Source organism: Solanum lycopersicum, chromosome 5 (assembly GCF_036512215.1).
Source record: "Solanum lycopersicum chromosome 5, SLM_r2.1".
NCBI classification, from domain to species: domain Eukaryota; kingdom Viridiplantae; phylum Streptophyta; class Magnoliopsida; order Solanales; family Solanaceae; genus Solanum; species Solanum lycopersicum.
The window spans coordinates 61,395,424-61,420,136 of NC_090804.1; the positions used below are offsets into that span (position 1 = coordinate 61,395,424).

At 31.5% G+C, this 24,713-nt stretch overlaps 3 protein-coding genes and 1 non-coding gene across 4 annotated transcripts; 2 read left to right on the plus strand and 2 right to left on the minus strand.

Annotated features, from left to right (window-relative positions):
* The first annotated feature begins 4,637 nt into the window (after positions 1 to 4,637).
* LOC101254696 (uncharacterized) lies at positions 4,638 to 8,012 on the plus strand. The gene is made up of 3 exons (XM_010323244.4): positions 4,638 to 5,560; positions 6,278 to 6,811; positions 7,555 to 8,012. Exons 1-3 carry the CDS (start codon positions 4,760 to 4,762, stop codon positions 7,666 to 7,668), a joined length of 1,449 nt encoding a protein of 482 aa, XP_010321546.1. The 5' UTR covers positions 4,638 to 4,759; the 3' UTR covers positions 7,669 to 8,012.
* Positions 8,013 to 9,522: 1,510 nt separating this feature from the next.
* Positions 9,523 to 9,595, minus strand: TRNAA-AGC (transfer RNA alanine (anticodon AGC)). Its single transcript has one exon. It is a non-coding gene; the product is annotated as a tRNA-Ala (tRNA).
* A 1,125-nt stretch (positions 9,596 to 10,720) lies between these two features.
* Positions 10,721 to 17,320, plus strand: LOC101244082 (formin-like protein 3). The gene is made up of 6 exons (XM_004240091.5): positions 10,721 to 11,327; positions 12,229 to 13,072; positions 13,170 to 13,632; positions 13,718 to 13,920; positions 15,124 to 15,359; positions 16,237 to 17,320. The coding sequence occupies exons 1-6, from the start codon at positions 11,187 to 11,189 to the stop codon at positions 17,104 to 17,106; spliced, it is 2,757 nt and encodes a 918-aa protein (XP_004240139.2). The 5' UTR covers positions 10,721 to 11,186; the 3' UTR covers positions 17,107 to 17,320.
* A 479-nt stretch (positions 17,321 to 17,799) lies between these two features.
* Positions 17,800 to 20,639, minus strand: LOC101243788 (protein VASCULATURE COMPLEXITY AND CONNECTIVITY). The gene is made up of 3 exons (XM_004240090.5): positions 20,457 to 20,639; positions 18,733 to 18,935; positions 17,800 to 18,176 (listed from the first exon to the last, which is right to left on the minus strand). Exons 1-3 carry the CDS (start codon positions 20,553 to 20,555, stop codon positions 17,999 to 18,001), a joined length of 480 nt encoding a protein of 159 aa, XP_004240138.1. The 5' UTR covers positions 20,556 to 20,639; the 3' UTR covers positions 17,800 to 17,998.
* Positions 20,640 to 24,713: the final 4,074 nt, after the last annotated feature.

Consider the following 24,713-nt stretch of genomic DNA (forward strand, 5'->3'; position numbering starts at 1 on the left):
TTGAAGAAGAGCTTGTATGGTTTGAAACAAGCTCACAGGCAGTGGTACAGGAAGTTTGGTTCTTTTATGAGTCAGCAGGGCTTCAAGAAGACTTCTTCAGACCATTGTGTTTTTGTGCAAAAGTTCTCTGATGGTGACTTTATTATTGTGTTGCTTTATGTTGATGACATGCTTGTTGTTGGTCATAATACTTGCAGGATTCAGAAGTTGAAGCAAGAGTTGAGTAAGTCTTTTGCTATGAAAGACTTAGGACCAGCAAGGCAGATTCTTGGCATGCAGATTGTCCGTGATAGAAAGGCCAAGAAATTGGTATTATCACAAGAGAAGTACATTCAGAAAGTACTTCGCAGATTCAGCATGGACAAAGCTAAGGTTGTCAGTACACCTTTAGCTATGCACTTCAAATTGAGCACGAAACAGTGTCCTTCTAGTGATGATGAGAAGGAAGATATGAAGAAAGTTCCTTATGCTTCAGTTGTTGGTAGTTTGATGTATGAGATGGTTTGTACAAGACCAGATATTGCTCACGCTGTTGGAGTTGTTAGCCGTTTTCTTTCTAATCAGGGAAGAGAACATTGGAATGATGTGAAGTGGGTTATGAGATATCTCTGTGGCACTTCTAGTCTGAGTTTGTGTTTTGGTACAGGGAAGCCTATTCTTTGTGGTTATACTGATTCAGACATGGCTGTTGATGTTGATACTCGCAAGTCTACTTCAGGGTACTTGGTTACTTTTGCAGGGGGAGCTGTGTCTTGGCAATCTAGGTTGCAAAAATGTGTTGCTCTATCTACTACAGAAGCTGAGCTTATTGCTGTCGTTGAAGCTTGTAAAGAATTGCTTTGGATGAAGAGATTCTTGGGAGAACTTGGTTGTGCTCAAGAGAGGTATGTGCTTTATTGTGACAGTCAAAGTGCTATACATCTTGACAAGAATTCTACGTTCCATGGTCGGTCTAAACACATTGATGTGAGATACCATTGAATTCGAGATGTGTTGGATTCTAAGTTGCTTGAGCTTGAAAAGATTCATACAAATGATAATGGTTCCTATATGATGACTAAAGCTTTGCCAAGTGGGAAGTTTGAAGATTGTTGCATGGTCGCCGGGATGGCGGTCTCCTCCACATAGTCGTGAGGGGGAGAATTGTTGGGTTATGGGCCTTTTTCCCTTCCTATGTGGATAAATAAAAGTCCAATTTGGACCAACCCATTTTTTCCCATAGGCCCATTCTTATGAGGCAAATATAAGCCTATTTAGGTCTTATTTTCATATACACAGAGAGTTTTTCAGCAGCCAAAAAGAGAGAAAGAGAGCAGTTTTCGCAGTCAAAATTCAGCCCTAACAGCCAACTTCAAATTGCGATTCCCGCTTCGTTTCTTGTCCGATTGAGCTGATTTTTGTACAGCATATTGTCTTCATCTCAATCTTTGATTAGGAACTGACAGAGTTGGATTTGGTGTCCTGCAGCTTCAGTTTTGCTGTCGTGAACAGTAGCTGCGAAATTGGTGATTTTGCTCCTTTAATTCTCTAGATTTGGTGCAATCTTATTTTGTTGTTTCTCATTGTTTGGCACTTGTTTTTTGGCCAATTTTGGAGAACAATATTGTAACTCTTGGTGATTATAGTGGAGCTTTTGGTCCCGTGGTTTTTTACTCTTCACATCGAAGGGTTTTCCACGTAAATCTTGGTGTCTTATGTGATTGGTTTATTATTGTCTTGTTATATTTGTTTGGTTGAATTACTTGTTGCCTTACTATCATATTGCTTGTGGTTGTTTGTCTTCTCTTGGTTCAAATCGAGAAGGGAAAGTATAGACTTGTGTATTCTTCCGCTATTATCCTGTCAGGCATTCTTTGTTAGTGCCTTGTCTTTCCCAACAAAAATTGGGAATGAATTATTTATTATTTATACATGTCTCCCATTAAAATTAAGGACAAATTTGTGCTAAAATATAACTAGAGAGGTATATTTAAATCCAAAATACAACATATGAATTATATTTAGATTCAATGCATAACAAAGGTTACAATTAAACTATTTCTAATAATATAGAAATATATTTAACCCTTTACCTTTCTTTTAAATAATAATCTTCATGAGTAGAAATATAATTATAGCTAAATATATTGATTTGTAATTCCTAACATGTTGCTCTTATCAAATTACAATTACTCGTTTGTCCTAATTTATGTTAATTTGATTGACTAAACATAAATTAATTATTAAGTTTTTTAAATAAAATTATTATCTAAACCCCCCACCCACCCACACACTATTGATAACCCCTAGCTAGTAATAATTAGGAGAAGTGGTAGTTAGATATGTTTATGTACCAAAAATAATTTCAATTACCAATAAAGGTCATCAAATAGTAGAATTTTTCAATTACCAAAGTACAAAAAGATAAACAAATGGAGCTTCATCCCCGAAGATATTTTCGAATACATAAGCCAATGGTATTACTTTTAAAATTTGAAGCCTAAAGAGAGAGCTAAACAAAAGTACGACCTCTGATCAATAATATTTGTTTATTACTAATTTCGTACGTATTTTAAGAATTTATAAATAAAAAAATTATTTTATTATATTATTTTTGAATATAATAAATGTATTGTCTTAAAAAATATAATAATAAAAGATTATAATTAATAATAAATAAATGAAATGTAAAATTATTTATTAATTTTATAAAGTATATAAATATCATTTAACATTCTAAATGAATATAATAAATATTTATTATTAAAGAGAGGAAATAATAATTTTGTCAATTGTTGAAGGAAAACTTAGAACACTTTCACGCCTATGGTTATTAATAATAACTTTTCCATCATATCAATACCATCCCTAATGTATTACAAAAGATCTTTATGATACATAAATATATTTTTAAATTGGTATTAATATTTGAATTTAATTTTTTATCCGGTGTCTAAAGCTCGTATTAGAGTTTTAATTAAATTTGAATTGCACATCGTAGGATTTATTTGAAGGTGACACTTTTGATGTAATTTTTTTCATATACAGAACTAGAACTCAAGACCTCTGATTTACGATGGAGTAATCTCACTATCACCATGTAAGTCATATTGGTTATATCTTTTATTTTATGTGTGCACAAATAAACACTTAAATTTATATAAATTTAGACATGTATTATACATGACACAGTACACATAAGAATTAGAATATCATACAAGATACAAAATTATCATAAAAAAATGCTACATAAAATAAATATCTCTATTTATTTAATTAATATATATTATATATTCAAAATTAAAGATTATAAACATCCCTTAGACTTAAGTCAAATAAAAAGACATCTATGTATTATGGAAAAAAAAAAACATTCAAAAATATTGTATAAGAAAGTCATCGTCCACATTCAACACGTAGAGCAGTATTGTTTCTCAATCCTTAGTTGTCAATTTGTCAACAAAAAATTTTTTTTTCAATACGATGGATTCTCTAATACCTTTACGTGATTTGTCATTAAACTACCACTTTCTTGTTTAATTAACTCACCACACCATGCAACTTTTCTTAATCTTCAATTTATGCACAAACTTTCTTACTTAGTCATTTATTTATTTATTGATTTATCTATTTGTTTATTTGAAATAAATATGTAATGGAGTAGTTTTTAGGTCAGCTTCTTGCACTTAGATCCACCGCTTGGAATTTCTATCCAAAAATTAATACATAAAGCCAAAACTTAAGATTATTATATACTATTATCATCATCATCTATTCCCAATATTTTTATTTTTCTTTATGACACAATTATTATTTAATAAACTGAAGGAGTACTTGACCAGGTCTTTGCATTTACATTTTTAATATTTGGAATTGTTCAAGTGTGCAAACTCATTTTAAAAATATAGAAATTTAATGTCCTAATAAACAACAATAATATATTTTGTGAAATTTCATAAATATAATATGTGAAGGGTTATGTTTTTCGAAATTTTCAAATATGTCGACATATACGTGTAAGACTCTCGAAAAATATTGTATTTTTAAAAAATTTAACACGAACATGACATTAAAAATAAAGAGTCCATACAACTTAGATAAAAACATAAAATATATACTAGCCTTACTACTAATGAAAGTAGAAATTTAAAAAACACTAATCTAAGTGTAACAAAACCAAATACAAAGAAGAAAGACATTAGAAAATGTAGCAACTAACAAAGGAGATAAAAAGACAAATCCTACAAAAAAGGATCAAGAACAATAAAATAATATCACAATAAATATATAAATATCACAAGCAAAAACTACGTTAATACAACTAATCACATTAAATTATTTAATTTAACCATTGCATGTACTTATATCTTATTAAACTATATCACATAGATTCGTATCAAATATACCTAAGACATTTTATCAAGAACTCAAATTCAAAATCTCTAATATTAAGTTGGATAATAAAATATTATCTTTTCATCTATTCCTAAGTTGTCATCATATAATACTTTTATTTTTTATTTTGTTTTGTTTTTAGTGCATACATATTTCCTTGTATTATAGTGTATAACACGTAAGACATAAAACTAACTTTGAAAAAAAAAAGAAAAGAAAAGTCAAATTTCCATACTCTACTTTGGGCGTTGTTTACGGGTCTTAAGAATGGCTTTGCCTTCCTTCTCTTCACTTCACCAATAATACTAACTAAATCCAATCCAAAACTTGTTACAATTTCTTCCTCCAAAAAAACCAAAAAAAAAAAAGAAATTATAAAAAAAATATGTACTCATCTAAAGTATCTAACAATAAAAATCAATGTTCCAATGGTGTAAAAAATATCATCATGATCATTTCTTTCATACTTATAATCTATCTCATGTGTTTCAACTTTTCAATTCCTAACACAAAATCACTCCACACATCAGTTACACTCCAAAATGATTCATCGTTATCGTTATCATTATCATCAGATACGGGTCTTGAACATATTGTATTTGGAATTGCATCTAACGAGAATGCATGGTCCGCTAGAAAAGAATTAGTGAAAATGTGGTGGAAACCAGGACGAAATATGAGAGGATGTGTATTTCTTGAAAAAATGCCACCAAATTATACGAAAAATGCTAACGATTCTTCGTTACCTCCGATATGTATATCAGGTGATACGTCACGATTTAAGTACACGTTTCGCGGAGGGACGCCCTCTGCGATACGTGTGGCTCGTGTCGTAACAGAAACGGTTGCATTGAATCATTCTAATGTTAGGTGGTATGTTTTTGGAGATGATGATACGGTTTTTTTCACGGAGAATTTGTTGAAGACGCTATCGAAATATGATCACGGATTATGGTATTATATCGGATCGAATTCGGAACATTTTTTGATGAATAAAGCTTTTTCGTATGAAATGGCGTTTGGTGGTGCTGGAATTGCTATAAGTTCTCCGTTAGCTAAAGTTCTTGGAAAAGTGTTTGATGCATGTATCGAAAGGTACCCTCACCTTTTTGGTAGTGATGCTAGGATTTATTCATGTTTGGCTGAACTTGGTGTTGGGTTAACCCATGAACCCGGTTTTCATCAGGTACATTTCTATCGAAATTTTAAAAATTTGACCAAACATATTATCGAGTCTATTTTAACTAGTTAAAAATGTTACTTACATCATTTTCTATGTTACCTTATTAGAATTGGGTATGATTTGTTACTTCCTCTGTTCCATTTATACATAAAAAATGTGGATCATTTTAACTTAATTTTAATTGATATTTCAATTTTGAGTGTGTATAGGTAGATTCTGTATATAATTAGACAAGTAGACATACACATCCTACGCAGTGGTGGACCCAGAAATTTTATAAAGGATGTCCAAAATTAGCAATTTATTATGTTAAGAATGTCCAAAATATGTTATTTAATCATTTTACTTGTATATATGCATTTTTTTTCTGACAAAGGGTGTCCAAAATTGGACCTTACCACTATGTGGCTAGGTCGTACGTGACATCCTACATGACGTCCTATGTTGATTAAGTCACGTAGGATATGTATGTCTACATGTTCAACTTTATACAAGTTTAAGTATCTACTTATACACATTCAAAATTGGATGAAATATATGTCAGAACATATTATGTCGTTCCATTTTATTAGCACTTAATAGTTGGTTTCAGAAAATGTTAAAATTTGCTAGTAATTGGAATAAATGAAGTACTACTATAAGTTTTGTGTAGGTGTTTTTATATTTTTCTAAAAGTTAAGTGACACAAACATTTTTTTTTTTTGGAATTTGTAATACCAGTTAGATGTAAGAGGAAATATGTTTGGAGTATTGGCTGCACATACACTTAGACCATTGGTCTCTCTGCATCATTTAGAGATGAATGATCCTATATTTCCAAACATGACGAAAATGAAATCTCTAGAGCATTTATACAATGCTGCAAAGTACGATCCTCATCGTATTTTGCAGCAAACAGTATGCTACGATCGTTGGTTTACTTGGACAGTTTCTGTATCGTGGGGATACGCTGTTCAAGTCTTCAGCTACAACATCTTCTTGCCTGATGCTCTACGTATACAGGAGAGTTATTTTCCGTGGCAAACGAGTGATTTAGCTAGACATTATGACTTTGATACAAGGCCATATGAACCTGATCCTTGTAAAAGACAGCTTGTTTATTTTCTACATAATGTGTCTACTGGAATTAATGGACAGATCAAGACTATTTACAGGAAAAAGACCCCTGAGAATTGTACTATCACAATGGTGTCACCTAGAAGACTAGAAGAAATCAGAGTTGTTTCACAAAAGTTAGAAATCGACAGAAATCGGGTAATGTTCCTCTCTATCAAAACATTTCACTATAACAATCGTCTTTTCTATACATATTATGTTATTGGAGGACAAACAATACTGTTATAGAAAGGTTTGACTTTGCTGCTGAGTATTATTCTGTGTTTACCTTCTGAAACTTTTGATCTAATCAATGACATATTATGTTATATGAGGACAAATAGTATTGTTATAGAAAGGTTTGACTATACTGCTGAGTATAATTCTGTGTTTACTTTCTGAAACATTTGGTCAATGACATCTTATGTTATATGAGGACAAACGATACTGTTATAGATAGGTTTGATTGTAATGTTGAGTACCCTTCTGTGTTTTCTTTCTGAAACTTTTGGTCTAATCAATGGCATATTATGTTATATATGAGGATGAACAATACTGTTATAAAAAGGTTTGACCGTACTGTTGAGTACAATTCTGTGTTTACTTTCTGAAACATTTGGTCGATGGCATCTTATGTTACATGATGTTATAGATAGATTTGACTGTACTGCTGAATACCATTCTGTGTTTATAAGGATAAACGATACTGTTATAGATAGGTTTGATTGTACTGTGTTGAGTACCATTCTATGTTTACTTTCTGAAACATTTGGTCAATGACATATTATGTTATATGAGGACAAACGATACTGTTATAGAAATGTTTGACTGTACTATTGAGTATCATTTTGTGTTTACTTTGTGAAACATTTGGTCTGATAAATGACATATTATATATGCAGTTGCTATCACCAAGAAGACAATGTTGTGATGTGTTACCATCTACATCAAGAAATGTTATGGATGTCGCGATAAGAGAATGCAAAGAAGACGAACTGATATTCATACATCCTTAGTTGTGGTGACATTCAACAAGTTGATATTTGATGGCAAATTGGTGATGGGATATGAAGGATTTATAAGAACAGAGGATTTTCGCGGTTATCCCCAATTAAGCCAATACTATTTTGCTTTCTCTAAGCATAACATCTACTCTCCTTTGCTTGTGAAGTTGATTTAGGAAAGCAGTTTAGGAAATTTAAGTATGAACTTAGTAGGATTAGAGTGTACTTAAGGAAAATGGAATTATAATTATATAGTATGTAACTACAAAGCTATGCACATCTGCATAAGCAATCAAATGTGAAGAAACTTGGGAGTTAATAAAAAAAAAAAAGAAAAACTCAAATTTGTCTTTGAACTTGTTTTTTTTTTTTTAATAATGTGTATGATTACATAAATGTAACATGTTTTTCTCTATATCATCAAATACTAATATGTATGATTAATTAACTTGTTTGGGCTCTGACTCTTTACCAGTAATTTTGCAATAGCTAGTAAAGATCGAGGGGTTTATTCAAATTTTCTTTGACAAAAAATTACACTACTTATATATAGAAAAAGTTAAATCCCTTTGATTTTTTTTTCATATATACTTCTGTATATTTTGAACCATTGATGGATATTATAACTTTGGCACGGAATATAATTTTAATAGGCCTAATTAAGAGTTTAAATAAGTATGGACCATGAAGCTACTAATAGTGGGGCTCAATATTTTGGTTGGTTGGGTAGGGCAAGGATGAAATTACATTAAAAGTTGGGGAGAGAGATTGGAATTAGTAATGTAATTGAACATGAATAGTTTTGGATTATAACTATAATAAAATGATTATAGTTTAGGGTGTTAGGCTGAGGGGTATTAAGAAATTAAAAAGATGTAGCTTTGAGGTACTTGAGGATGAATGATATTTGTGAGCTATTTTTCAGAAAGATATTTTCAATTTTTTTTTCCAAAATAGTTCTCATATGTTGTAAATTTGTAATCCAAACATTGTCATGGTTAAGACTTGGGTAACCGATTGGAACAGAATCACCTGATCGACACGAATCGGTATCGGATCGGACTGAAACGTAACGAGTTGATCGATTTTGGGATGAATCGGATCAGAATTATCGAGACTGATACTCAGTTCCGTCCCATCCCACTATATTCCGGGATGGAATCGGAACCGGAACGGATTGAAATAGGATGAGATGAGATAAACGGGACGACACATCTAGTTATTTCAAAAAATGATTTTTTGAATTACGAAATATGAATATTTTTTTTATTTTTCTAAGTTTAAATTAATAGTTTTTAAATTTATAATGTAATTTTTTACTTAAGTTTATTTCGAAGATATTTTTTTAAATTTCTTTTACTTATTAAGTTTGCAAGTTAAGTTTATCTAAGTTTTCAAGATTTAAATCTTTTGAAGTTTATAAGTTATTACTTATTAATATGTTATAATCTATGAGTTATATTTATAACTTGTAATATAAATAACTTTTTGTAGTTGGTAGTATTTATTATAAAATATATATTATAATTTATAAATATATAATATAAATTAATTAATAAATAATATAATTAATCGGAATCGGATCAGACCGAGATAAACTAATATCAATACCAAAAAGCGGTTCCATTCCGTATGCCGCTTCACGATGTCCCTTTCCGTCGCCTAGGCAATCAAATCGGAACGAACTGAAACGGTATTTAATAGTGAGGGAGTAAAAGAATCTTTCCAAAATTTGGTATCAGGTATATATTTTCCCACCTACACATGGAATATTAGTACTTGTTCCTTCGTTCTATTATTAGAATATATTAATTTAAAATCGTTATAAACCCATAAATATCAAATGTTTTAAATATAAAAAATGATTGGAGATGCGGGGTATCGATCCCCGTACCTCTCGCATGCTAAGCGAGCGCTCTACCATCTGAGCTACATCCCCTGTTTGATATAGTTCACCTTTGTTTTATAATATTAGAACCTTAAGTAGCTGGTTAAAGTAACACAACTGTTAATAATACATAAATTAATTATGAAAATTTTATATATTATTGGTTACTGAATATCAAAATCAAATACCATTAAATTTCGTACTGTTTTTATTTTTACTTCTAATTACTCCTCACTTGAGAAATTAAATTTAAGAATTTTTGTTACTTAGTTACTCATATTAACTATATTTTGATATTCTAAATTAGACTAATATTAGAAGAAAGTAGTAAGTTTCATTTTTTGTCGAGGAAAAGACGAGAGTATTCCGGTGAAGAAAAATGATGGAAAAAAATAAAGGAAAACAATTTTTCAAAAATTTATATCGAGAAACTTATAAGTGTTTGCTATTAAGGAAAATATTTTTTAATTTTCTATGCTTAATAAAAATGAATTCCTTAAAAATAAGAAAAATGATAGAAGTAACAAAAACAAATTATTTAATGACATTTCAAGTTTATTTCTTCCTCTTATCCACACAATTTCCCCAACTCCCATCCCTTGATCATCCCACCCCCGAACCCTTACTCCCCATCCCATTCTGCTCCCGCAGAATAATATTTTCTCGCTTATTTGACAAACACTAAAAAATAAGTAAGAAAGAAATCACTTGTTTTTCAAGAAAACATTTTTCATTATACGAACACATACCCTAAGTACATTTTGAGAATTAACTAAAATAGTTAGTGTCAAAAACATAATTAAACTATCTTTTTTTTTTAGTTTCATGACTAAACTATTTGGTGTATGAAAATTACATATAAACTAATATTCATTAGTTTGAGAAACACACTTCAATAAAGACTGAACTAAATGTGTGTAAACACACACTCAAACTTATTTGACCCAAAATTTCCATTCACGTAACCTTTTTCTTTGCTGACATAATTTTTTTCTTAATTAAACTATTTTTTTTTAATTTCATACCTAAACTATGAAAACTTCGAAAATTACACCTAAACTATCAACAAAGAATTAGTTTCTCAAATACTTTATTTTAGTATTCAACAAAGTTTAAAACCCGGATATAAAATTATATTTGTCATAAATAAGCCTATAACAAGGTTTAATGGAAAATAAGCATAGAAATTGTATGATACAATTAAAAACGGTCGAAATTAACACTTTTTGTGTTGTATCTCTCAACGTAGTTCTCTGCACGTTTCATTTTTCTCCGAAAAAACATGAAAACATTTGAATGAACAAAAAATTTTATGCCAAATCCTGACCCAACAAAAAAAAATTATCCAAAATTTTCATCACAGAGAACTCCCCTTCTTGAAACCTTTGCAAATTTCTTCACTTTTTCTGTAATTTTTTTGCAAAGGGCACCAAAGGGTGGTGGGTGTTTTTTTTTTTTTTTTTTTTTAAACCAATTTTTATGTGTAAAGATTGAATCTTTATGTAGGTAGGTCAAATTATATTCAAGAAAAAACCACAAGGCTTTCTGTTTTTTTTTTTTTCATATTCTTGAAAAAAGGCACATGTATCAGATGAAATGAAAAAGGAGAAATTATGGGATTGGAAGATTGATTGTACAATCAATGGGTGTGGGAAGGGTCAGCTCTGTATTTACTTTTATTGCTTTTGTTTGTGTTTTGGCAGCTAATTGTTCAAAAGGGAATCGAAAGCTTCCTCAAAACTGTGTAGACAATGGAAGTGTTCAATATATAGATGAACATACGGTATGTATTGTTTTGATGAATATAATGTTTGGATATATATTGTTTTTCCTGTCGTTATATAATGCACAACAGCCATATGTATATATGTTGATGGATTTATGATGTGAGTTGCTTAATGGTAATTGTGTCTCTGAACCTTAATAACTCTGTTTTTCAATTTGAGAACAATGTCCTAGGTAGTGGTAGAGGTAGGTATTAAATCCCCCTCGTTACAAGATTATATGGTGCAAGGCAAAAAATGTAAATTTTGCTCTTGCCAGCAAAAGCAAGGGGTTTGCCTTCTGGGTCGAGCTCGTCGCACCAGACTTGCCTAGAGCGTGGTTTTTGAGCTATTGCGTAAGAGCGGAGTTTTTACCCTGTGCGCATCCAAAGGGTAGCGGCTGCGGATTTCCCTTGTCATCAAAAAATAAGTTGTTGAATTTCCTTGCATGAGAGTAATTCTTGTGAAGTGGCAAAAAGGGTTAAAAAATTGCTACTTTTTGAGCCCTCTTGTATAGATTCTTGATTCTGCTGCTAGTCCTAGGAATGTAAGAGAATTGCACCGGAGCTTTTATCTGCTGATACAACAGTTATTGTTGAGTACTAATGAGAAAGTTGTGGTTTTTTGTTTGCACTTTAACTGTTCAACAATGGGTGCATAGGAGTTATCCTTTTACATGGTGAATAACCAAATTCAAATTGAAATGAAATCTTTAGGATGAATCAATGCAACTTAGGAGGAACCAAATGAATATATAGTCGTTGCAACTATATGCCATGGTTTCGAATGTTTTCTCTTTGTGCGAAAGGCTAGAATATGTAATTGCATAAGTTGGTTGTATCTTTTTCTGTAATGTGGACTAAAAAATCAAGAGATAAAGTTGTACTTCTGGCCATATGTAATGAAGTATTCTGTTTTCAGGCTGAGCAAATATGGGTTCATTGCATAGAACCATCACACAAGAATACGGAAACTGCAAACTTTCTGGATTTTTCTCTTTATCAGGCAGCAACAGGAACTTATACTTACTTAAAATCAGATATACCTTTGTTGAGAAAAAGAATCTTACAAAAGGCTATTAGTGATCTGCCTCCTGAAGTAAAGCAGATCCTTCTGGAGTGCTTAAAAAGGAAAAGTCTCCCTCTTCATCGTTCGGGTAGTGAGGCTGCATCCATTGCTTGGTTCATCAAGTACCAAAAGCTTTTCTCAGAATGGTCGTCCAGTGTTCCCAGAAGGCACCTAAGAGAAAGAAAGCTTGAAGATGAGTCAAAAGATGATGGTGAAGTTCCATTCCTTGAACCACCTTCAGGCGATGAAATAGTATCACCAACTCCTGCTCCAGTGCCCTCTTCTGAAGCGCCCACGGAACCTCCTGCAGAGGCTCCAACACCTCAGGCTCCTGTCATTCCTCCTGCAAAGGCACCAACTCCTCCGACCCATGGCTCTGCTCCTGCAAAGGCTCCAACAACCAGGACTCGTGTCAACGCCCCTGCAATGGCTCCAACACCTCCTACTCATGTCAACTCTTCTAAACCTTTGCCTGTCACTCATCCTCCGGCTAAACCAAAAAATAATGGAACTAATGCTTCAGAAAATAATAATCAGAACAGAACTTATAAGATTGCTGCTGTTTCTGGAGGTGTCGCGGTAGGAATTGCCCTTTTAGCTCTGTTATTAATACTGTGTCTTATAAAAAGTAAAAAGAAAGAAACAGGTCCACAGCATGGGAAAAGAGATGAGAAACCTCTTCTTAACCTCTGTTCAGGTAATCAATCTGTAGGTATTTTATCATAAAGGTCAAATTTTTCGAATTGCGCGTCTTGTTCGTTATGCCGAATAATTTCTATAATTGATATTGTCAGATTCTTCTCAGAAGTCTTCAAACATAGGAAGCTCAATCAAGAAAGATTTTAAGAGTTCTTCAACTGCAAATAATCTTTCAGTGCCAGCTAATTCTCATAATCATTCAGAGTTAGAAGCTAAAACAGATGCACCAGTAAATGCATTACCACTTCCTCCAGGAAAATCTGCACCTCCACCCCCTGAAGCACCACCTCCTCCTCCTCCTAAACCACCGGCTCCAATGCCACCCCCACCTCCAAAAGTTGTTCGGCCTCCTCCTAATCCACCAAAGCTTGGTAATCCGCCAAAGCCTTTACCTCTTGGAGCACATCGGAGACGAAGTTCTTCTACTGGCGAGGGAACTGAATCATCTGATGACCCTGATGGTCAAAAGGCAAAATTAAAGCCATTTTTTTGGGACAAGGTTCTTGCTAATCCTGATCACTCCATGGTTTGGCATGACATCAAAGCTGGCTCATTCCAGTAAGCATTGCATCAATCTTTCTATATTGCACTTTGCTCTGCAAGATGTCTAACTTCCTCACTTTTTATAATGATGTTACTATAGGTTTAATGAGGAGATGATGGAATCGTTGTTTGGGTATAATGCAGCAAATGCAGGCAAAAATGATGGCGCGAAAGTTACATCGTCTTTTGAAGCTACCCCACAGTATATTCAGATAATTGATGCTAAGAAATCACAAAATCTAGCAATTGTTCTTAAAGCCTTAAACGTGACGACAGAAGAAGTTTGTGATGCTCTCAAGGAGGGTAAATCATTATCTCTCTCTCTCTCTCTGTGTGTGTTTCCCCATGAGATCTATGAGAGTGTGAATCTTGCTATAATGAATTAATTGCTAATGGAAAATAATAATAGGAAATCTACCACCATGGAGAACAGTGTGTCTAATTCGCAGAGGGCTGTTACTTAAGTGTTTACTCCATTCCATAGATTTTGCACTCTTTCAGGTTTGGCATGAAGTTATTGACTGCTTTAAAAATGGAAGGAAGAGAACAAATAACAACATGGTTTGCACATAGATCTTCTTGTCTTATTAGGAAAATGTATGGTATTTACGTGAGTAATGAAAAAGTAAATTCTACTAATTTGCTTCATGCATGGTATTGTGAAATGACTACAAACACATTGAGAGTAATCAAAAAGAATTTTGAAGAATAATGATCCCTGGGTAAATTTTCGAAAGAAAAATTTTCTGTGCTAATTAAGTACTCCTAGAAATTAGATGAAGTTGATAACAAGGTCCCATATCTAAGCGGAAAATAGAAATTGCTGGCGATTTTCTAGAACAAACCTGGTAGTTTTTTCAACTGTCCCCGCTCTTTCCTCCCAAAAGAATGAAAAAGGAAAGAAGGAAAAAATAGCCTATCAGTTATTAAGTATAACTCTGGCGGTAATTAGAAACACTAGGCAATGTCTTCTCATACGTCCAAGCCTTGGTAGGTAGAGTTACCTGGTATTTGTGTTGGTGATAGGTAGCATTTACCCCGTGGAATTTGATAGATGTTAGCGCAAGCTGGCCCGGACACCACAATTATCAAAAATAAATCAGTGCTCAGTCTGGTACCTTTCACTAGAGAGTGAAAATTAAAAACAAATCCCACCAAACATTGGTGATGGTTATAAGTGAATTGAGAAACTATAGAATTACATATTTGTTTATGGTTATAAGTGAATTGAGAAACTATAGTATTCTTCTAGTAGAGTACTAAACAATTTTCCAGGGAAGAAACTTACGTTTCATGAAATGAGAATTTTATTCATGTCCCTTACTTCACATAGGCAGACATGAGTTGCTATATCGTCTTATCTTGTGGAAAAAGATCGATGACTGCTGAGGGATGCTCCCAACTTAATTCTTACCAATGTTTGTAAATTTTCATAGTTTTTGTTTTTGTTTTATCAAGTATGTTTCAACCACTTACTTGCAAAAGCCTGCTTATCTTATTGATCAGGTAATAAACTGTCTCCTGAACTTATTCAAACTATATCAAAGTTGGCACCAACAACAGATGAAGAACTCAAACTTAGATTATATTGCGGGGAAATTTCTCAGCTTGGTCCTGCTGAAAGGTTTCTCAAATCCCTGGTTGAAATTCCCTTTGCCTTCAAACGGATGGATGCATTGTTGCTCATGAGTTCTCTTCAGGAAGAAGTTACTTCCATTAAAGAGTCCTTTGAAACATTAGAGGTAAATCGTGGAATTCTAAGTCTCTCATACCTAAGGTGTAGCAGCTTAAAATGAAATTTTTCTGTTATTCTGCTGCAACCATCTCGGCCCAATTATACCATCCACCATATCATAAATTCTGTGAAGATTTAAGAAATAAATAATCAAATAAGCATCATTTCTATCATGAGATGGATCTCATGTATTCATCAGTTAAAGTTTGTTTCTGCGTCTAGATCATCGTTAAGGGAGAAAAGAAAAAAGGAACAGAGTTTTTCTTTAGGTAAATAGCGCTAATATATATATATATATATATATATATATATATATATATAGAAGAGCTCCGGGTTTTTTTGATTGTAAGGTGTAATTTCTTTGTGTAATCATGATAAACTGAAATCAATTCCAGTTAGTTGGACTTGCCAGAAGTTTTCCTCTCATATTTGATTATCTCATATATGGGAAACAACCTCTCTACCCCCACAAAGGTAGGATAGGGGTAAGGTCTGCCTACATCCTATCATCTCAAATCCCACTTGTGGGGATTATATCGGGTATGCTGTTGTTATTTTGATTGTCATAAATAATGGAAAAAGTTTTTCCTATTGAAAGGGTCATTTTAATTATTTGTGAAATTTAGTAGCTTAAAATAACACAATTGTACTACCAATTCAAACCCATAGTCTGTTGTACGGTGTCAAATATCATTTGAAACTCTATGACCTGCTACCTAAATGAGGATGGGTACTGGCTCTTCTTTACATTGAAGGAAAATCGTGCCAATCGAAGTTTAATGTTACTCCTGGTCATGGTTAAATAAAAGAGCTTTCAGTACATTGTTATTGAGTTGCTGTTTTTTATCACATGGTAGATGGTTATTCATTATGAAAACTTGCAGGTGGCATGTCAGGAGCTGAAAAACAGTAGACTCTTCCTAAAACTTCTAGAAGCAGTTCTTAAAACTGGGAACCGCATGAACGATGGCACCTACCGTGGTGGTGCACAGGCATTCAAGCTTGATACGCTGTTGAAACTCTCAGATGTTAAAGGAACTGATGGAAAGACCACACTTCTGAACTTTGTTGTTCAGGAAATTATCCGATCAGAAGGATTAAGAGCAGCACGCAAGTTAAGGGAGAGCGAAAGCTTGTCAGGTCTAACACCAGAAGATCTTGCAGAGGATGTTTCTCGTGACTCAGTTGATTACCATTGTAACCTTGGTCTCCAGGTGGTTTCTGGTCTAAGCAACGAGCTTGAGAATGTAAGAAAAGCAGCACTTATAGATGGTGAGAATTTAACTGCATCTGTCTCCAAACTTGGGAGGTCACTAGTGGAAACCAAAGGGTTCTTAGACACTGACATGAAAAGTTTGGACGAGGACAGTAAGTTCCGCGATACACTCACAAATTTTATGCAAAATGCTGACGATGAGATCAAGTGGATACTAGAAGAAGAGAAAAGGATAATGGCTTTGGTGAAGAGTACAGGAGACTACTTCCATGGAACTGCAGGGAAGGACGAAGGCCTGCGTCTCTTCATCACTGTTCGCGATTTCTTAGTTATGTTGGATAAATCATGTACATTGTTGAGAAAATCCACCAAGATGCCAGCAAACACCTCTAGAAAAGGAGCGTTAACAGTATCACCTTCTCAGGAAGCCCGTCCAGATTCTTTGCCGGAGGTTCATCAACGACTATTTCCTGCAATCCAGGAGCGACGGATGGATGATGATTTTAGTTCATCAGATGATGAGAGCTCATCCAAATAACTTATTTTTGTGATGCTCTTCAAAAAATATATAAGACTTGTTTTGTAGTCACCATTTTTTCATAAAGATCCAATATAAATACCATTTTTTGTTTGGCTTTGTGAGATGGCAAAAGTTACTAAAGTCTTTTGTATATATGGTAAACCCCAAATACTAAAGTCTCTTCTGTATTATATATGATTTTTTCTAGTATAAAGTTGAGAGACTTGAGGAACATGGACCAGTTTTGCACAGCTTGTGTTTTTCATCTTTTTTTCCAATTCCAACTTCTTTTTCCTGGCACCAACCACCAAGAGATGTTGAGGCTCTATCCTTAATTAGAGGCCTCGGGTTTGAGTCTTGGGTATGAAAAAATTCTTGGTATGAACCTTTTTTCCTATGACGTAACTCTAGATTAGTCGGGCACCAATGCGGGTATTGGATCGGATGGAAAACTTTAAAAAAAACTTGTTTCTCCTAGCTGATATAGAAAACATTGAATTTCTAGAACATGAGTGCACCACTAAGACAAATGTATTAAGTGAGAATTGATTCCTCTTCAAAATAAATAACTCAACATTAAACCAAGTGCCATTTAGCCTTCTTGTAGCATGAGCACAAATAAATAATATTACATCAAACTTTTAAAAAATATATACCTAAAATGTCTTAGTTTTACGAAATATGGATAAAGGGGGTGGTCTCAACCATGAATTAGATATATCAACTTCCAATTATCACATTTGGAATTGCTCCAACTTATATTTAGATGTTCCACATAAATATGCAAATGTCATTGGTCTAAAACATCTCAAAAACATTCATCAGACCAAAATCAGTAACCTTCATAATCAATTTATACAATTGTGATTTGTCCCTATTTTTTTTTTTTCGTTTTTGTAAAAGTGAAAAGTTAAGCTAGATTTTGACTAGCTGCAACATAATACGCAACAGAAAGTAAAGCATGAACAAAACAAAGAATTCCACCAATGGATAGGTAATTATGATGTAAATAACCACATGATGTTCTTGACTTGTGGTTTCCCTTTGTCCCAATCACCAATGTACTCAATCCTGCTGCAAATATGATCCTGAAAAATCCAAAAAACACAAGCACATGATTAATATTTTTCTGCTTCAAAATTTTTATAGACATATAACTTAATTTATTAAGATTCTTCAATTATGTTGTTGCACCCGTATTAGATCCTTCAAAAGACGTACTGCTTTTGAAGGATCCGACATGCACACCTGGCGATATCTGTAAAGAGTCTGGGTAACATAGCATATAACACACGAGATATGATATTCTAGTCTTTTATAAATTTATTTTTAATTTCATATCCTCATTACGAGTGATTCTTATTTTTGCTCATGAGAGATATGAATAAGTGATCGCAAGCAATCATTTCCACCTCATATAATTCACTCTCTTTTTACGAAAAGGAAAAAAATAAAAGATAAACTAAACTAAAAAAAATTGACTCTCAAAATATGCTCAATAGAAATATAGGTCATACATGACATAACAATAACCCCTTGATTGGGGATTATGCCTCCCTATCTTTTGAGTTACAAATCATTGATAAAACAGATCAATCGACGATATCATATAAATTAAAACACGAGTATTATACTATAACTTACCATGTGAAAACAAGACAAGCAATTGATAATTGCTTGATTGGTGTTGCTTTTCGAATATCATCATTACTACAAACACTACAGCCTCCAACAAGGTTGGCTAGAACATGAGCTACTCCAAGTAGAGTTGCAGCAGCTAACCCTAAAACAAATGCCTCATGACTTGGCTTGTTACACTCAAACAACCATAATGTCACATGTTTTGCCTGTTCCAATTAAAAAAATATTTTTAGTATCAACTTAATTATAAAAAAATACTGAAAAATTTATGTGGGCAGAGTGGAGTGGGGAGAAAATCAAAATAAAATAAAATTGACATACATGATGAATATAGTAGAAGATTCGACACATAGTACAATGATCTAATGAATAGAAATACTGTAATATGCTCTTTCTTATAACATTTCATAAAAATGTCTTATAATATTTCTAACATCGTAAAACAAAAACAAAATCGAAAGATATAAGTGATATCTTACCAGATATAAAAACGACATAAGTTCACCATCAAAAGTCAAAAGCACACTTATTTCTATAGAACTTTTGTCAGATAAAGATATTATTTTCTAAATCTATACTTTGTAAATTAGATACCATACAATCTATATATAATAAGATAAAATTTATCTTATAAAATTAGATCATAACTAAGAATACTTTGACATATAACTTTTTATTAAAAGTGAGAAACAACAGGAAAAATGAAATATCATCAATTTAAAGGGCAAAAATCAAAGTGCAAAACATGACTTTTATGCTATAGATCAGCCCAAAGTGGCTATTTAAAAAAGAACTCTAATTTTTATTTTTCATAAAAGAGTATATATTATCATTAGTATATTAATATACACTTATTATATATATTTGATATACACTTGTACTATGTCTTGACGGGCCCTACATTATTTTTAGGTTACTAAATTTTTTGCTATGCTAATATATTCCATCATATATACTCTCGTTTCAAATTTGTATGTACTCTTTTGTTATAGTTCATTTAAAAAAGAATTATTATTATTTTCGATAACTTTTAATTTCAACTTCTTACATGACATATTTAAAATTTAAAAGCGAAAAAAGTGATTTTAGTTCCTGTATTATTGCATAATCCCAATTTTAATTCCTTATTATTTGACTATGCACATTTAACCTTCAATTATATGAAGTGCACTTTTAGTTCTTGAAATTGACAAAAGTTGACTATCTGACAAAATGATTATTTTAAAAAAAAGTAGAAATAAAATAAATTGAAGGATAGATGATTTTAAATGCTAGAAGAATTATATATTTAACATAACTTTATACCTTTAATTTATGACCATAACATTTAATTTTTTCCTTAAAACTTCATGCAAGTTTTGCAAACAAAGAAGACTAGAATCTTTAAAATTTTGACCAAACAGAGAAATCTGCAAAAATCTTGACCAAGCACCACTAGAAGTTGTATGATAATGAAACTAGACTAGAAATAGAACATAATTTTGGCCCAAAATAAATAAAAAAAATACTATTTCCGTTTTAATCTATCTATTTGATTTTTAACCTTATACGCAGTTTAAGAATTTGAATCTCATGATCCAACATATATATGTCTAATATACCACAAAACTCTTTAATTTTGCGATACTTAAACATGTAAGACTAAAAAGAAAAGTAACATACAAATTAAAATGGACAAAGATGATATACGGGGAATTCAATCAATTAGTTTAATTTGAGTGATGTACCTGGTTTTGAGCTGCTTCTGCTTTATATCCAAGAATTCCAGCCACAATATCCAAAGCCACAATCAGCAAACCAGCAAATATTTTAACCAATTTGCCCATATTTTCATGAGCAAACAAAGAATTGTTGACACTTATATTAAATACCCCTCTTCCTCTCACAATATATATATATATATATATATATATATAAAAGAAGTATGTGCTTGTTTACATGAAAAGCATAAGTAGTATGGTTAAATGAGATGTCATTTGAATATATTATTTTCTTCGTCTCAATGTGTTTGTCTTGTTTTGACTTGATATAAATGTTAAAATAAAAAAATAAAGAAAATTCATAAATTTTATAATTTTAAATTAAAAATATACAAATTATTTACTATCTTAAAGTAGATTTGTTTTTTTTTAAACTATAAAAGAAAAAGTAAGACAAATAGATAAATTGATATAAAGGCTTAGTATATATGCATTTGCAACTTTAAAGGAATTAGAGATAGAGATGGATGATCTAAAGAGATAGGCTTTTTAAAAATATTTTTCAGTACTAAAGCTTGCTTTATTTTGTTTTTTCTTTTTGCCCTACTTTTATCTTCTTCTTTTTTATGGAATCTCCTTAATAAGGAAGTAATAGGGCATAAAAACAGTCAAGGGAATATAACTTAGGCAGGCATCTATAATTGAGGGAAAAAGTTTAGTCCTCTAATTATATATATTTTTTTCGTTTCAATTTATATGGTAATTTTTTAATTTCTGATATCAAAAAAGTTATTGTTTGATTTTTTTTATATATATGTCATAAATATTTTTTATCATCAATTATTATAATTTACTGTTCTTCTTATGAGGTAATATTACTTATCTTGCGAGATTATATTAACTTCTTATCCAACTTTCAAATATGTAAAATTTAGTTTTAATAAAATTGAGATCTTAATTACCAAATTTATGGTCAAAATTAAAAGGTTCACTATTTTATGTGATATTCTCTCTATTTTTTTTTGTTTAGTTTTCATATTATATTTTTTAAGAGTTAATTTGACTAATTTATAAAAAATAATTTGATTAATTTTCAAAAGTCAATTTGACTAATTCTCAAAGCTAAATTAGATTACATCAATTCTATATTTTGAAATACCTTTTTGGATATTCAGAAACCATATAAAAAGTATTATAAATTGCAGATTTTTTCATATCTATTATAACAAGAAATATCTTAAAATATTAATCAAATCACATATTATTTTGACTTTGAAAAAGAAAACTGTGACCAGTAAAAAAAAAAATTTTTTTCCCCTTTAGTCTTGTTTTAAAAAAGAACACACATATTTGCATTTTAAAAATAGATTTAACTTTAAATAGTTAAGCCTCCATCGCCATTACTACTTTGAAATTAGTAGTGGTTTTATTTTAATCCGACATATCGATTGGTGTTTGCAAACAATTAACAAGATCAAATCGCATTCTCATACACATTTTATTTTATTTATTGCCATTATCAAGTTTTTAGGAGGTCAAAAGTATTATTTTTCAATAAATTCTTATTTAGTTATTTTAAATTGAGGTGCTTAGTCAAGTTTTTGAGAAAAAAAAAAGTAGTTTAAAAAGTAACATAAATTATTTTTGTAAAGCTATAAAAGTAATTTTTCCTCAAAAAGACTTTTCTAAAAGGAAAAAAAAAACACTTTTAGTAAGAAAAATAAAACACAAAATATTTTTACAGCAAATTATCCGCTACCAAGATTTCATGCACCTTTTGGGATAAAAATCTCAAAATATTTTATCCTTTTTTTTTTTTGGACAAAAATCTTTCTTTTAAATATATAGTAAGTTTGGTCATAATTTGTTGATATTTCCTTTTTTTTGTCCCTAATTATTTTTGTCTATTTTGATAAATCAAGAAAATATAATTTTTATTTTTTTTTTATCTATTATACCCTCAATTAATTTCTTTGAAAAATGTAGATTTTTTCTTGAAAATCTTAAATTTAAATTCATCTACTTCATAATTAATAGGAATAACATATTAAATTTATTATATCAATTATTGTTTTTTAATAGATGTGTCAATTCAAAAGTTTGAAAAGATTATTTGCTTGCCTTTCTCAAGGAATTTCATGATTCACTTCATTTTATTCTTGCTTTGTTTTAAGAATGTGCTCCAACATTATAACAAGATGACAATCTTAAGCTTTTTATATTTATTTTTATAATATAGTTAAAGTAAAATTCACCACTATGTTGTGTAAGGGGATTTGGTGTATATATATTTTTAGGGGGTTTGGTATATTGACCCTTCCATGATTTGTATTATTTTAAAATATTTGAAAAGGTAGAATAACTAACATAAAGGAAGGGAATATGTAGCATTGCCTCCTCAAATTCTAATTGGGATGAACAATTATTTTCATCACTATATGCATATTCGACCTATGAAACTCACAAAAGGCAAAATATGTTACTCCATTTACATATGACCCCTAGTGCAAAATTATAACAACTAGAAGCTAAGGAGGATTTGTCCTAGCATATTTGTTCACTTCTTTTAAAAAAATCATTGAATATATATAAATTGTTAATTTAGAATATTTTAACTTAACAAAGATTAAAATCCAAAATTCATTAACCTTAAATTTTGACTCTACGTTTATACCTACAAGCTTGTCAAACCAACCCTCCCTTTAAGAGTTCGGGACTCTAACAACACTTTTAATCATAGATTGTCACCTATTCTTGATAGCCACAGCTCTGCCCGTTCTGTATTCTAGATTAGCATTAAGAAATGAGATATTAATTTTGCTTTTTGAGTTTTTGGTTGTATCATTATAATCCTCTATGGGTTATTTTCCCATAGCTTGTTGGTTATTGGTCAACAAGAAATGTGTGATGTTCAACTAGCTATACAACACCTACTTATTATGTGAAGAACATGTTTTGGGCACGTGTACTATAACAAAGTAAAAACATACCTCTTATGATGATTCTAATGACTATCTTAAAGAGGAGATAAGAGGACAATTAACTTGCCCAAATATGCCATAATAAAATGAAATAGCCGGGGAAAAACATACAAGGAAAATGAAAAAAATATATTGCTTAGTATAAATGTAACAAGGTTTTGCACAGAATTCATAAAGATTAATATAGGGATGGCAAATGGGGTGGGGTTGGGAGGTTGCAGGGCAAACCCGCTTAAAGCCGTTAAGATTTCAACCCTTGTAGCTCCGCCCCACATAACATATTTTGTTGTTTTTAATCCTCTCTACCCTGTCTTATTCCACAATTTTGTAAAACGTATTTCAAATAATAGGCTTAGAAAGTTTTCAACTTAAGAAATTAAAATTTTGCTAGTTGTTAATAGCTAAAATTAACATGTTATAACATTATTTTAACATTACAATCTGTATAAAACTCTTTTAGATATGTTAGCAAAAATTTTTTTGGTAGATTTGATTTGGTTACATTTGATGTTATAACAAAATGTTAAATGTAAGTAGCGAGATAAATTTTTCTTCTTTCTAGTTTCTTAGTCATTCAAAACAGTTTACGTAAAGATATTATTTTAATAAATAATGCTCTATCACTCTTATAACATGTAAAAAGTTAAAATTAAATTTGAACCCATACCGCATTCCACCCGCCCCGCACAACCTTAAACCCGCCCTGTTCTAAATAGCCTTAAATCCACTCCGCCCCACCGCATTGCCATTCCTAAAGATTATTGTCCACTTTATTGACAAATTGCCACATGTAAGTTTGAGAATTTTGTTGACCGAGTGTATTAATACGAGATCATTAACCGCGCGAGTGACATTGATATTGAGGTCATTGATGGCAGGTGTTATTGATGCCAATGTCATTAGCAGCATGTGTTAATGATGTCAAGATCATTTTCAACAATTGATATTTATGTCGAGGTCATTACTGGTGAGTTAGTGAACTATGGGCATTTCCCATAAGTTTTGATTGATATTATGCGTGATAAATCTGTGGATTTGTGTTTAGTGTGCTTGATTATTGAGCTTCGATGAACTTGATGTTTGTGATTGATCTATGTGACATTTGTGATTGTCATATTTGATACTTGATGATTATTGAATTGTGACTATTGGACTATGATCATGAGAGCTTGCGAACTATGTATTATAACATTTAGGTTAGACTGATTTTTATGCAGGTTGTAGTTTGAGTAGGTTTGATTAGGATGAAAGGAGTGTTCGTTTTCTAGCTAGTTTTGCTTTATTTATCAGATTACTTGCCGAT

Excerpts from the sequence above, each read along its gene's own strand:
- LOC101254696 (XM_010323244.4), top strand. The coding sequence starts at position 4,760 with ATGTACTCATCTAAAGTATCTAACAATAAAAATCAATGTTCCAATGGT. Across the intron at positions 5,561-6,277 it reads ATGAACCCGGTTTTCATCAG|TTAGATGTAAGAGGAAATAT; the intron begins GTACATTTCTAT and ends TTGTAATACCAG. Across the intron at positions 6,812-7,554 it reads TAGAAATCGACAGAAATCGG|TTGCTATCACCAAGAAGACA; the intron begins GTAATGTTCCTC and ends TTATATATGCAG.
- LOC101244082 (XM_004240091.5), top strand. The coding sequence starts at position 11,187 with ATGGGTGTGGGAAGGGTCAGCTCTGTATTTACTTTTATTGCTTTTGTT. Across the intron at positions 13,633-13,717 it reads ATCAAAGCTGGCTCATTCCA|GTTTAATGAGGAGATGATGG; the intron begins GTAAGCATTGCA and ends ATGTTACTATAG. Across the intron at positions 13,921-15,123 it reads TTGTGATGCTCTCAAGGAGG|GTAATAAACTGTCTCCTGAA; the intron begins GTAAATCATTAT and ends CTTATTGATCAG.
- LOC101243788 (XM_004240090.5), bottom strand. The coding sequence starts at position 20,555 with ATGGGCAAATTGGTTAAAATATTTGCTGGTTTGCTGATTGTGGCTTTG. Across the intron at positions 18,936-20,456 it reads CAGAAGCAGCTCAAAACCAG|GCAAAACATGTGACATTATG; the intron begins GTACATCACTCA and ends TAATTGGAACAG. Across the intron at positions 18,177-18,732 it reads GCTTGTCTTGTTTTCACATG|GATCATATTTGCAGCAGGAT; the intron begins GTAAGTTATAGT and ends TGGATTTTTCAG.